Source organism: Frieseomelitta varia, unplaced genomic scaffold, assembly GCF_011392965.1.
Source record: "Frieseomelitta varia isolate USP_RPSP 00005682 unplaced genomic scaffold, Fvar_1.2 scaffold_636, whole genome shotgun sequence".
Lineage (NCBI taxonomy): Eukaryota > Metazoa > Arthropoda > Insecta > Hymenoptera > Apidae > Frieseomelitta > Frieseomelitta varia.
Window position 1 is genome coordinate 203,604 of NW_025110408.1, and position 13,828 is coordinate 217,431.

The 13,828-nt window shown below is 41.0% G+C and overlaps 1 protein-coding gene across 3 annotated transcripts in view; it reads right to left on the bottom strand.

The window, feature by feature from the left end:
• Nucleotides 1-855: 855 nt before the first annotated feature.
• The window catches only part of LOC122534740 (solute carrier organic anion transporter family member 74D), a 121,712-nt gene continuing 108,739 nt past the window's right edge, over nt 856-13,828 (bottom strand). For all 3 annotated transcript variants that reach the window (XM_043665667.1, XM_043665666.1, XM_043665668.1), the window contains 6 exons: nt 10,392-10,556; nt 9,428-9,623; nt 9,047-9,197; nt 7,661-7,901; nt 7,087-7,215; nt 856-6,459 (listed from right to left, as the gene is read on the bottom strand). In XM_043665667.1, the coding sequence (XP_043521602.1) occupies nt 6,290-6,459; nt 7,087-7,215; nt 7,661-7,901; nt 9,047-9,197; nt 9,428-9,623; nt 10,392-10,556 (1,052 nt within the window). In that variant the 3' untranslated portion in view covers nt 856-6,289. The remainder of the gene's footprint in view (nt 6,460-7,086; nt 7,216-7,660; nt 7,902-9,046; nt 9,198-9,427; nt 9,624-10,391; nt 10,557-13,828) is intronic.

Genomic DNA, 13,828 nt, shown 5'->3' on the forward strand with positions numbered 1-13,828 from the left:
GCCATTCGTCTCGATGGTAGAAGTAACTGCCTGTACGATATCTAGGTAAAAAAAAAACAAGCGCGGGGGAAAAAAAAATAAAAAATAAAAGAAATAAAAATTAAGACAGACGTATCGACAACTCAACGACATTTACAAATTACGTGAAATTCGTTCTGCATATGCCCGGCGATTTAAATCGGACACACGTAGAATTACTTCTGTTATATTTACACACATACACAGACGCATACGTATACACGCACCCATGCAAACACGGTATCGTGCACTATATCAAAATACACTTACGTCTCCTACAGAGTAATCGATTCTTTCTATATATATGTATATATATGTATAATATATATATATATATATATATATATATATATATATATATTATGTATAAAAATCAAAGCGCATATTAGAACGGTGATCCGCGACCGCGCGAATGATCAATTAATAGCAATTACTTTATAAACAAGAATCAATATCCGACGACAGTAAACCATAGTAATAGTAAGAATAATATTAATAAAACAAAAAAAATTTATAATAATCATTAGTACAATATATGTATACATAAAAATGGCATTATATTCTTTTTTTTTTTTAATCATCTTCTTCGTTTATCGTATTCCCTGCTCTTCGTTATCTTTATTCATCGATTTAGTCGTTTCTTACGCCTGATACACACGCATATACGTTAAGTGAATATAGTTAGAACGTTGGACACAACTTCAGCATTTTGCAACGTGTTCATCTTACGCTCTTAATTTATTCGTAAGAAACTACCAAAAAAAAAAAAAAAAAAAAAAAAAAAAAAAAAACACGTAGAAATGTAACATTTGGGGAAAGTCCAAATTTCCCTTTTCATTTTCTTTCTTTTTCCAAATTTTCGTAAAAATACAGAGATCAGCCTTAACAATGAGATTCAATGATTCGTCGAATTCGCGGAGACGATACTTTTGCAAAGTAATATTGAGGACTCGGATGGAAATTCTTATTCAGAGCGTGTAACGAAAATTTTGTTCGACAGCTTGTTGAATTAAATCGCAATCTTAGAAGATTAAAAATATATAAAAATTGATCGCAGAATGATGAAGTTGCTCCAATCGAAGGATTCATAAAACATCCAGTATATATTCCGTCGAGACGTGCGAGTACACGTGAGCACGTCGCAAATTAAAGACTAGCAATTATGGTTCTCTTACAGAACTACGTCGTAATTAGATAAAATCGTGGTGTCCGCTTGCGCGAATGATTATCCTACAAGTATATTAATGATAAATTCTTTTTTTTACTAAAATATAATTATTATGGTATTCTGTGTTCCGCCAGTGATCGGTTCCTCTTTTACCTTTTTTTTTTCTGTTTCTTTTTTCTTTTTTTAATAATGTTTGATCGACGATACTGTGAGACTTCAGACAACGATGACGCATCAAAAGATATGGCTAGTGAACGTTAAATGCTGAATGAATGTAAGTGGCTAATGTAAAAAAATGAATATTTTCTTATCTTTTAGATTGTCGACGTTGTATATAAATGTTAATGCATTTGGTAAAAAAAAAACTCGTTCGAATTACGCGAGAAGTATCAAATGCAAAGGAAAGTATTGCTATATAAAAGCAAACTGCTTATATTGGGCCAAAGAATCTTGTAAATGGACAGTTCGCAAAGGACACTGGTAAAAGTGATTCGATAATATCTGGCAGTAGTTTAATTGGCTGACGAGCTTTCACACGAAACAAGTCTTTTCGTTGACTGGCAGTATCAGTAAGAGGGCAGTGTTTTGAACGTTATCGCGTCATCACTGCGTCGATTCTCCTGGCGATGCGATTAAGCATATTTTATTTTAATGAACGATGGACAAATGAACCGAGACAGGCGACTAAATCGAACAGTCAATCGTATTACATTTCAAAATCCTCGTCAAAGTCCAAGATATCTCGGATAAAATTCACGTTCGCGCAAGTGCCCCTCCCTTTGTGGGTAAAATTCATAAAAGATTCGACGTCGAAGACGTCATTTGTCCATCTTAGATACACCGACTGGCGCAACACACGGAATAAAGACTGAGTCGCTCCACGCCATGATTATTTTGGCAATTATTGTACTTTCCTATATGTACAATTCTATCGTACATGTAATATACAGTTAACGTATAATCGAGCACTGAAAGGCAAACGCACAAGTACACATCATTCATCGAGGTTTACCTCCCCCTTTCGAAGAAAGGAAATTAAAATAAAATAAAATCAAATGGAACTCGCTCGCGAAGATTCGCTTCACCCTTGTCCGTTCGTAGGTTCGAGGAATCTCTGGTTCACTGGTATTACGTACTTTCATCAACGAACCGAGGAACGCGTTTCAAAACAAGATGCTAGAACCTAAAGGGCGTCTCGTCGAGACCCGTCGAACTCTGGTTCGCGACTTTCTTGGAAAATAAACGCATGTGTCGCCGTTACGCTTCCCAATTCAGATTCGTTTCTTCAAGAAAAATATCTTTGTGACGGACACATGGGACGACGACGGCCTCTCTCTCTCTCTCTCTCTCTCTCTCTCTCTCTCTCTCTTCGAATCCTCTAGCCGTTCCGTCGATGGGAAAAGAATTGAAAAACGCGGTTAAAAATAAATCGAACCGTAGAGAAGAGCGCGTAGTGTTTGTACATCACGGCTTCGACCGTCGAAAATAGTTCTGTTCATCGTTATTTGACGACCAAGTCCGTTTAAAATCTTGTTCGATTGATACAATGCGTCCGACAATGCATCGACAGAGAGAAAAACCTGTGAGAAATTTCGTTCGACAGTCGCAACGACGGAGATGTCGGTTTTGACTCCTCGTTTGGCAATGTTGCTCCAGGCAACCAGTGCGTGAATTTTGCTCATAAAACGGCATGCAAAACACTCTAAAATCTACATAACGTCTATCGCGTATGTAATCGCGTTTCGTGGGATAAAACTCCTTGAAACTCCTAAAAACGGCTTCGTAATGCTAAGAGACACGAAAATTCACCTGCCAACGCGCGAAGGTTAAAACGCATCATCTCTCGGACCGACTCTCAAGCGAAACAACGATTATTCTGAGATTGCGATACCACAGGTCATATCTCTTCTCTCTTCTCCAAAATTATAAACCCTTTCTTCGATCATATCGTGCACGTGATAAATCTTTTAGTAAATATCAGCGTATCTAGTCTCTCCTTGCGAAAATATTGTCGTCTCTCGTTTCAAATGCGTTTCGTTTAATTTTAAGGACAAACAATCGATCAGAACATACTGTGTAGATCGTAGATTATTCCATTACCGATCGCGAAAACGGTATCATATCGACACGATACGTGACGATTAATTTATCACGTGACGTTCTTGATACCAAGAAAGAGGAAAACGAAGAAGCACCCTTCGAATCGTTCGTTCCCCCTCCCCCCTTTTCTCGTTCCACCATTTGACAGTGGACAAACGAAAAACGGAGAGAATTGTCGCAGTGAATTGAACCAACATTGAACGGCGAACGTTCAAACGTTCCAAGAAACGAATCGCGTCAAAGGATGAAATTGGCTTCCAAGTTATTACATGCTGTTCTATATACGACTCGTGATCGATTAAAATATAGATTATGTGTCACTTCGAATACAAAAATACAATTCTCGATGGAGATCAACAGGCGCACGGAAGGCCGTATCCGCCCCTGTGCAATCCATTCTCAATTGCATCGTCAACGATTCACTGGTACGACTGTACACAAACGCACATGCACACACGATACGTATAATGTCTATATGCAACACGTTCAACCCTTTCGGTTGGTTTCGTTTGTCCTATTGCAGAATACGGGCAACTATCTTCAATATCGAAAGGGTTAAAGTATACGGTCTACCGTAGTCCAGAAGAAATTCTAGAGAATCGCCTGTCTCAATTGGAAGTAACACGTTTCATAAAGAAAAATTACGTTTTCAGTAATCACTCTCTTCGCTTTTGAAGTAGCTATTGGCTTCTGGACTAACGGAAGATCGTCTGCCACTCTGAAAGCTTGTTCAGAGTTAATGCAATGTTATATGTATGATATATATTTTCTTCACTTGGAATTTCGAAGAAACAATTGGCCGTCGTTATTACGATTCATTTACAGTTAATGGCTTCGAGATAAACAGAATAGAATAAACAGAAAATAAAACAAACATGAAAAATAATGCTAAACATAAAGTACAAAGTCAGAGAAAATAATTCTGTGAATTATTAGTGATTCCATTTTAGTGTCTTCCTTTTTTTAAGCAATAGTTTTCCGATTGCGGGGATGAACGAAGCAATACAGAATTGATCAAAATTAAAATTCTCCAAAAATGTTCCTTGTTCCTCTGTTCATTTCTTTGGAAAATTATTGGAAAATTACCTGATTTTTTCCTTACTTCTCTCTTCACAATCTAATTCTGATGGATTTCAGTTTTCAGCCAAATGTTCTTCGAAGAAAACACAAAACGTTATAATATATTAGCAATGCCCCTGAATCGAATAATTCGCGAACTTCATAACGGCTAATGCGTACCCTAAATGCGCGTTTCTAATTTCTTTCTTTCTTCCTTCTGGAACCGTTCTCTCCTTTCTTTCTCGTTTCCCCATCTAATGCAAGACATACAACTATCCAATACACTGACCGTCCACCTAACCCTTTGATTATAAAATTCCACCAGCAATTACTCTAACAATTTACTAATTTAAAAATATAATATATAAAACGATATATAATGCATAAAGTACTTTTTGTTTCAATTTGATTGATTATCCATTCGAGTTTTATATTACATATGTATTAATTTGAATTTATTATTGGATTCTTGGAACTGAGGAATTACGATCAATCTTCATCGAAATCTAAAGAGAGTCTACAAAGGGTTAATAAACGACCAGGTCAACCATCTAACAGGACTCAAAAACGATGAACGCCAAAAGCACTAAAAGCACAGGCGGCAGATGCGCATACATCGACGAGTGTCTCACGAGTGTGTAAAATGTATCATATTAAAATACAGCTCTTAATTCTCAGCTTTTCCCCTCCCACCCCTTTTAATTTCAGTTTTCTCTCATACTTCTTGCGTCTTAATTTATTTTTGCTTTTCGTTTGCGTCGTCGCTCTTCTCCCTGCGTATCGTATCCGCTAACGCTTTAATAATTAGTAATCAACGTTACTTTTTATCTTTATCGTCCGGATTTTCATCGTCAAATCATCTAAAAAATATGTCCTATGTATTTTTCTTATTTTCCTCATTCGCTCCCAGATTCATTCTCTCTCTCTCTCTTTCTCTCTCTCTCTCTCGCTCTCTCTCTCTCTCTTGTTTTTTATCTGTCCCTGTTATATCCTTCTGATCTTTCGTTTATTGTTCCTTATTCCCTAGCAAAAACAACGACATATATATCGCGCATTTCGTCCCAGATAAATATTATCGACACACATACACACATCGTAAATCGCTTGTACGTACAGTTTGCCTACGCCTAGTTGTATTTGCAGAGTGGAACACGGACGGTAGTGCCTAAGAGAAGCTCGTCCAAAATCCGAGAACTTCGCGTGCCAAAGAACCATGCGTTTCGTCGTCCGTATCGATCGTTATATCGCAATTTCTTTCATCTTTCTTTCCTTTTTACGAAATTTTATATATTACCTGACGTTTCTGCTCGATATTTCTCTCACTCACTCTCTCTCGCTCTCCTCTGGATGTACCTCGTACCGCTTTATCTCTAATTTCAAATCGTTGTTCTTCGTTATCTTCACGTCTTCAAGAATTCTCTAAGAACCTCAAGAACAATCACGTCGTTGATTATCGAACTCTTTCGTCTCTCTCTTTTCTGTCTTCATCCCCCGACGCGCTTCTTTGAAACCTCAGCACAGCCTCTTCGGAAACTACAGGTATTTCCTGTGGCCTAGCACCGCCTTCTTCGACAGTTCGTTCATCGTCCGATCTCGTCTTCACTCAACTTTCGAGTTTCGAAAGGCGATCGATGCGAGCACCAACGTCGTCGTTCCCTCTTGGATCCTTCGCTTCGTCGCTTTGAACAGGCAACAGAGAGGTCCGGGTCTCGAAAGGGAAAAACAAAAAGAAAAAAAAAAAAGAACGAAACTCAGCGAAAAGGAAACGGCCGACGAACGTGACACACGAAGATCGACACCGATCGCCCGGTCTTGAACCTCCAGCGTGCTACTGGCACCGAGTTCTCGTCAGTTAGGAACGGCTCGTCACGCTTTGTCCCGGTTTACGACGCTAGATTCAGGCCTGTGCTTGATGAGATACCATCGAAGTCGACCGGGACCCTTTCATAAATAGTCGTTGTCCACTGCCTGCGCGTCCTGCGACTTCAGGGTGGCCATTTCTTCCACGGTGCCCTCCTCCGCTTCCTGCTCCTCCACGAAGCTAATGCTTCCCGCCTTGTACCACACCACTATGTCGACTACGAACGCGAGAATCAGGATTCCACCTGTGGTACCTGGTGATTTACGAAGAGACTCGTTAAAGAGACAGATCGTTTGTCAATGAATTGATAATTAAACGTACGAGGAGGGCCAATTTCTATGTGCAAACAGCTTGCCTTTGGTTAGATTAGATTTTTACACCTTGCCTTGTGATGTCATTCGTCTTCAAACGAAGCACAAAGTCATCGACGCGATGGAACAAATCAGCATCTATGGTTGATGCGCTTGATCGATCGTGCGGATTTAATTAATTTCTTTATAAATACAGTTAGTCATAAAATTGGCCACTGGATGAAAAATTTTCTGTTTAGCATGTGCTTTACGACAGAAGAAACAGTATAATAGAAAAATGGAACTTTTGAAGGCAAATGTAACACTTGAACCACAAATTCGATGGTTTTTCAAGTTTAGCATGTGATTCTCGTTGGTTTTCATATTTATTGAAAATTCGAATCACGAATCACGACATTACAAGGCAAGGGGTTGAGAGAAATTCGTATCTCGCTCGACGTGATGAGGCGAAGGATCAACAGAAATTTAAACGCCGGTATATAATAACGAGCAGTAGCCAGTCAGAGAATCAAGGTGAAGATATTTCCGACTGCTGTTCGCCGCAGATTTCTTCCTAACCGCGTACGTACCATGATAGAACATTCTAAAGACATTCGAGTCGTAAAGCCAGCAGGCACCACGCTCGCCGCAAGCGTATTCCCATACGAGACAAGCGGAGTCCACCACAGCACCATAAACGATTGGACACGGGACGTTACCTGGAACCGACCAGCGGATCATTTAGTTGACAGATTCATTTCTGAAATCATCTTGGCGAAAATCTGTCATTTTAATTTTCATGTTTCTTTTTTTTTTCATTTACACGAGATAAAAACCGTTCAACGTAAAAACGTAGAATATAAGAAAGTATGTAAAAAAAAAACCAAATTCTTCATTGTAGAGAGTACAATCAACAATAAACAGATTATACAAAATCATGAATGTAAATATGAAGAATGCAGCAGTATAGGAAATTAATACTAAATTAATAATTAATTAAATAGCCACAATAAATAACGAATAGTTGAGTGGACCAAACATGTTATTCTTGGAAGATTTAAAAAGTCCTTGGATTTTCACTTTTTAAATCTTCTGTTACAATTAAGTAATAAAAAAAATAATAAGTAATAAAAAAAGTGTTACAGCTGAAGGTTAATGAATTACCAAACAGGCCGATGGCGAATTGTATGAGCCCCAAAGCCATCGCCTTGTCCCGTGGATCCACGCACCGTAGGATCAACAGCATGGAGCCAACTTCGCTGGTCGAATGGATGAAAACGAACACCGAGAACAGGACCATGTAAACCCAAAAGTTACTGCACTCGAGCTCGCAGTAACCGATCGTCGCGGTACTGGCTATTTCCGGTGAAGTTAGATTCGACCCGATGCACTGGCAGTTGTAAAACTGAAAATGTCACGGAATCGGCGCGGTTAACACATGCAAAGTATATTTTAAGCAGGTATTTTTATATCTAAAGTTTGCAAGTCTGTTGCTTTTTCCAACGATAAAACAAGAAAGAAAAATGCAAGTGATTCATATAGATAATTAATGGAATCGGTTTTTCTACGATTTCCCTTCCTATAAAATCGTAAATGACCATCCGATCGATGGCCATTCGCGCGCAGCTACGTCCAACTGGAGCGTCCAGATCACTTTACATTTCCGTGCGACGATTAAGAAGCATGTGTGCAAGACACACCGAGCCGAGACTAATTTCAGAATGGACGCTCGTCTGCGTCTCTGCCTCTTAATTGAGAGAACAATCGGCACGGCCGGCGCGAAATCCGAACAACTGGAAATGAAATGCTCGCGGCGAAAGCACGTTTCAGTTGCGAAAGTAATGACTTGCGCAGTTGCGTAATCAATGAAGCATTGTTTCACCCGGGCGAATAATGCGATTTCGCCCGTAAATGGTGGAACAACGAAACATCTCTAGCCTAGTTGCACGCCACTGTCACCGACAATTATACGACCGCGCGACTATTTTCCCGATGCGTCAAGTTATATTATCAATATTCTCCCAAGATGATGTCACCGGCTCCGCACAATCGGGAGAATGCAATCGGTGCGCAGACTGACGAAGAAGTTATTCGATTTGAATCGCGACGAGACGACGAAATCGGTGTCGAAATCTTACGTACTAAATCATTTATCCTTCAACAATTGCAATGAAATTTCACTATAATATTAATTTAGTTCTCAAAGACTTGACAAACAGATCAATATTGTTTCAATTTATCAGAAGATTGGAATTTAGTTTGCTAGAAAATTATTATTTAGAAGTGAAAGATTTAGAGAAAGATATAAAGAAATTGAGAAATTCTAAAAGGCTTAATAAAATTGATATTATTTTAAATTTTCTGATATTTAATTCTCTTAACAAAGCTGTCTTATAACACTCCTTCTTTCTTTCATTTACTCTTCGTATTGGCATCATTATAATAAATTGGTAACTACAATAGCTATCGGGAAAGACAGAAATTACCATGGATAGATTCATAATAACTCTCTGAAACTGATCGATGATGATGAACTTTCGTGGTACTCACCGAAGCTACCTTGCCATCGACTATCGTATAATTAGAGCAGCCCGCGTGGCACGCGGAAAAATACGTTTTCCCATCGACGCCACAAATCGGGCTGAACTTGTTTCGAACGCAGTCGCAGGTGGCCTCGCAGGTCGGCTCGAAGCTGGACAATCTGGAAACATTTTGTCATTTATTTACAACGTTGATTGCTCTTTCGACAAAATCTGTGCAAAAGATCGTAATTAATAGATCGCTTGTCTCTTTATTTCAGTTTAAACGTCCAAACGTTCCAACGATCGAAATTACAAAAGCTCCTATGTAGGGTAATTGATGCAAACGACGTGGTAAAAAGTAAATACACTTCACTATGGAGAGAAGAGAAAGAGAGAAACAAAATCTTACCCATCCGAATGTGAAATGAGACCAGCGAAATCATCCATCGGGCAACCGACGAACATCAGCACACCCATGCCGACCGCGTAAACTACCGCTGTGAAGGCGATCCAGGCTGCGACGAACCTGGCGTTAGGCTTTATCCTCAGGATAAACACTCCGCTAATTATAATACCCAGACCCATTACTAAAATACCACCGACACCTGCGAAAAAAAAATGCAAAATAATCTGGGATCAATACGCGGCTCTCACTGTCACTCTGTTTTAGAGCTAGGACTACATGAACGATTTATATCGACTGAGAATCAAGAAATTCACTACAGAAAATAGATTTTACACAGTTCTAACAGCCTTGCTATGCGTGATATTGTTGGATATAAAAATTAATTGACCCTCATTCGTCTCTGATTTTTCCAATATAATTTATCCCTTGGTTACAGTGGTAAAAAATTGATATTTACAAGATGGAAAGATAAATAGTAAAATATTTCTATCAACGGTGAATGAACTGAATTTTTGTTCAATTGCGTATAACCTACTCTTAGATGTAGATGTTCAATTTTTATATCATGATCTTATGCACATTTTATTATCAAATTGACGAATGAGAATTAATTCCTGACAATTAGTCAACTGTAACATTATTATGTCAAATTCTTCAAAGACTCTAGATAAAATCCAAAGCAGAATAGTTTCGATTTTGTCCCTTTATCATCCATCTGTTTCTTTTACAGTATCCTTTCATCTTCTCCAATATACAGTGCAGGTCATTTTTCGACACTTCGTCTGCCTTAAATAGTTTTTAATCGTGTCTTTACTTTTCTACAGAGTCAAATACTGTATCGTTTATCGAAGGCTTGAAAAATTCAACAGAAGTACCCACTCGTATCGAAGAAAGTTAACGAGAACAGGAGGATTCGGAGGAAGGGAGGGCCAGAAACTCCCCTCGCGTGTCTATTCGCGAAAATTACCTGAGATCATGTTCGCATGATGAGCTGGCATGCGAAATTGGCTCTCGAGGTACTTTGGCAGGAAGGTGTAGAGGCCGGCGATCGGTAGGATGTGCAGCACGCTGCTGGCCGTCCGGAACATAAGAATGTCGTTCTTCAACAGCCTCTTCACCGCTTTAGGGAAGTCTGCAACAGGTAGAGAGAAGGTGAGGTGTAGCGAGTGTACCGAGTCGTGCAGGCGACGTGAGTCGAGCACCGCAACCTGCAGCCAAACCATTTACATGAAATTTATTCATCGTCTTTCTCGCCTCTCTCGCCCTTTGTTCCGGGACCTTTCATTTGCCACTCCTGATTTTTCGTCGAAAAATTACGCAGGTAAATCGCACCGCGACGTACAAGAAAAAAATTTAGTCTTAATCGCGCGGTTGAGGGGTCGGGGAAATTTCGGGCCGAAGCTTTCTTCGTGTTCCAAAAAGATAGGAGGGAAAAATTTCATAGTAACGCAAACTATTACTCGTACATTTCGTGGCAAATCGTTCAAATCTCTGAAATTACATCGTGGTGAACGTATTCTAAATTTCATCTTGACAAATGACAAATATTCGTATGTTTGGGAAGAAAAAATCCTTCAAAGAGTCGTAAAATGCAGATTTCTACGATGAATTGGTTTGACCAGTATAGTAGTGTCAGTGTTAATAAACAGCTTTCCAAGGTCCAGAAACTGGGTCCAGGGGCGAGGGATTCGTACGCAGGCCGTCGATTCCCCGTTATTTATGAACTCAATTACGAACAACGAGCTAATTAGACGACGATCGAGTTTCCCATCGTTCTATTTTCGATGGGACACGACAGCGGCATGGCGGCGCGTGTACGAGCGAGATCACGCACCTCGGCGTGGAGAAGAGGGCAGCAGCCAGCGATCGCCCGAAGCTCGAAAAACGAGAAACAGAGACGAGAAAAAGAAAGCGTAACGTCCGATACTTGCACCGGCACCGGGAAAAACGAGGATCGATCATCGGGCAGGGAGAGGGAGCGATAAAGATTTCGCGAGACGCACGACATCTTTTCGAAAGATCCCGATAAGAGATGACGGCGATCGATTTTTCTCCTATCTAGTTTCTTCTACTTCTTATCACGAGTCGACGTCCTTTGACGTATCAGTCTCAAACGGACTCTTACCTTTCCCAGTTTACCGATAATCGGATCGAACAAGACCAGTCTTCGCAAACGAGCTCGTATATTCATTAGAATCACTCGTATTAAGGGACTCGGCGTCCTTTTTCTCTCGCGAGTGTTATCAAACGTTGCCGAGGGAACAGAAACGAACACCTACTCGTTTACGCGGCGATCTAACGACTTCGAATTAAGGTTCTTCCCGATCGAGAAAGAATGAAAGAATCGCGGTAAAAACTGGATGAAAAACGTCCGAAGGAGAGACGTGGCCGAGCAAGAAGCGATCGGATGAAGCATCGATTTTCTAGCAATCGTAAAAAAAACGCGAATTCCTGCATGGAGCGGAGAGGAGGGGCGAGAGAGAGGGGTGGGAGGAGAGAGAGAGAGAGAGAGAGAGAGTGGAAAAAGAAGCGGAGAGAACGATGCAGCGATCCACCTTCGTGCGAGGTTTCCGTTCGAGAAACCCTCGGTGGAAACTGACATTAAGGATGCCTAGGACTGCTCTAGGCTTCCAGGAAGGCCGGGCTAGAGTCGTGGCAACCCCGCATAGAGAAGACTCCTGCAGACCATGAGTAGACAAACGTGACTAACATTGCGCTCCGTGTATTATCGCGACAACCCTGCACCAAGCGGTGCATACAGGGTGGCCGTTCGCGAACAGTCCGCCAGAATTCTCAAAAGGACTGGCAGTTTGACGAAGAGAGAGAGAGAGAAACTTTTATCACCGACAGAGGTGCCCCATAGACGATAACGGACGACAACCAGAAATAAGCAGAGTTGATCTCCAAAGACATTGGTCAACGATTTTCAAAAAGACGACACGCACAGGTATCATCGAATGAAGTCTTCAAACGGACGAGCATTAACGAGTCGAGTAATACGCGAATCGCGTGCATCCACTGGATACGATGGCCTCCGCTTGTCCTCCGTGGCGATCCTCTGGCATTCCACGATCTGTTCCACACAGTACTGGTACCACACACGGAAGTTTCCACTAGAGAACCATAGCCACGTTCCACGACATTCCAGCTTCTTTACTCCCAATATCGAACCTCCGAAGAATTGCTTCGAACTTCGCTGTTTACGCGGGTTGCTCTTTGAGATCAGAGTTACACACACACACACGCACGCACGCACGCACGATCAGAGATCGATAGAAACGCAAGCCGATCTGGTTTCTGGATACTGGCCAGCAAAGAAGGGAATCGAAAGGAACCGAAACGTATCCGGATTTCTCGTCTCTCCGGTGTGCCATGTGCACGTAGGAGTAAAGGATCGGCGATAGTGCGTGTGTGTGCGAACGCGACCAGGGCCGTGTGTGCGTTAATAATGATGACTGACCGACTGGTGCACTAGGTGGGGCAAGTTCACGGTCATGCGTCGTGCATAGGCGCTTGGTAGGCACGCGCGCGAGCGCGTGCATTTCTGCGTGCATTTCTGCGTGCATATACGGCCCTGTTCTTCTCTCTGGCCGCGTGTGGATCCATTCCTCGCTGGGGAGAGGACTTATCTCAGCTGTCTCGTGCACCTCGGCCGACATAACACGCGCGACGTAACGCACCAGAAATGCGCCAAGCGGCACAACACACACCGACCGCCCCGCCGATGCATTTTCATTCTCTTCTCTTCTCTTCTCCGTTAAATCTCTTCCTTGCGTGATCCACGGCTACGCGGGAAAATTACCCTGGGTCTTGGCCGGATGCAAGGCTCAGTTTTTGGTCGGGCCGTTGTTCCCCTCCGAAAATACGAGCAATTTGCTACCGTCGTCCCGCAGTTCCTGCCTTCCACTCCAAAACTGGATTTCGAGAGAACGTTTCGCGATCGCGTTTTCTCTCCGTGATTAAAGATTACACACAGAGAAAGGTGTAGGAAAGCGAGGTACAATCGGATTAGGGATGACTCTAAGAATCGTTGTAAGTTATTCGAGGCTTCGTTTTTCGAGAGAGTTAAGTTTGGAAATTGGTAATAACAATAATAATAATATTGATTAACGAGTATAGTCTACTAAAATAGAATAGATAGAATAAATAAAAGAGACTAAAGACAATGTAGTGGAAGATGTCACAGTGTTGGAAATATACACTGAATAACTTCAAAATCTTTTTTATGTCGCATAATTTAAAAGTTCTTTTAAGGTGCGCAAGTTACGTGAATCATCCTGTATAAGTGTCAATGCACTAATTTAGTAATCTAATTTAGCATGTTGTAAAAATTCGAAATGCATAAATTTATTTGTCCTAAGAGAAATATGAGGGATGGATTATATAATAATTTTAAATAGAAAT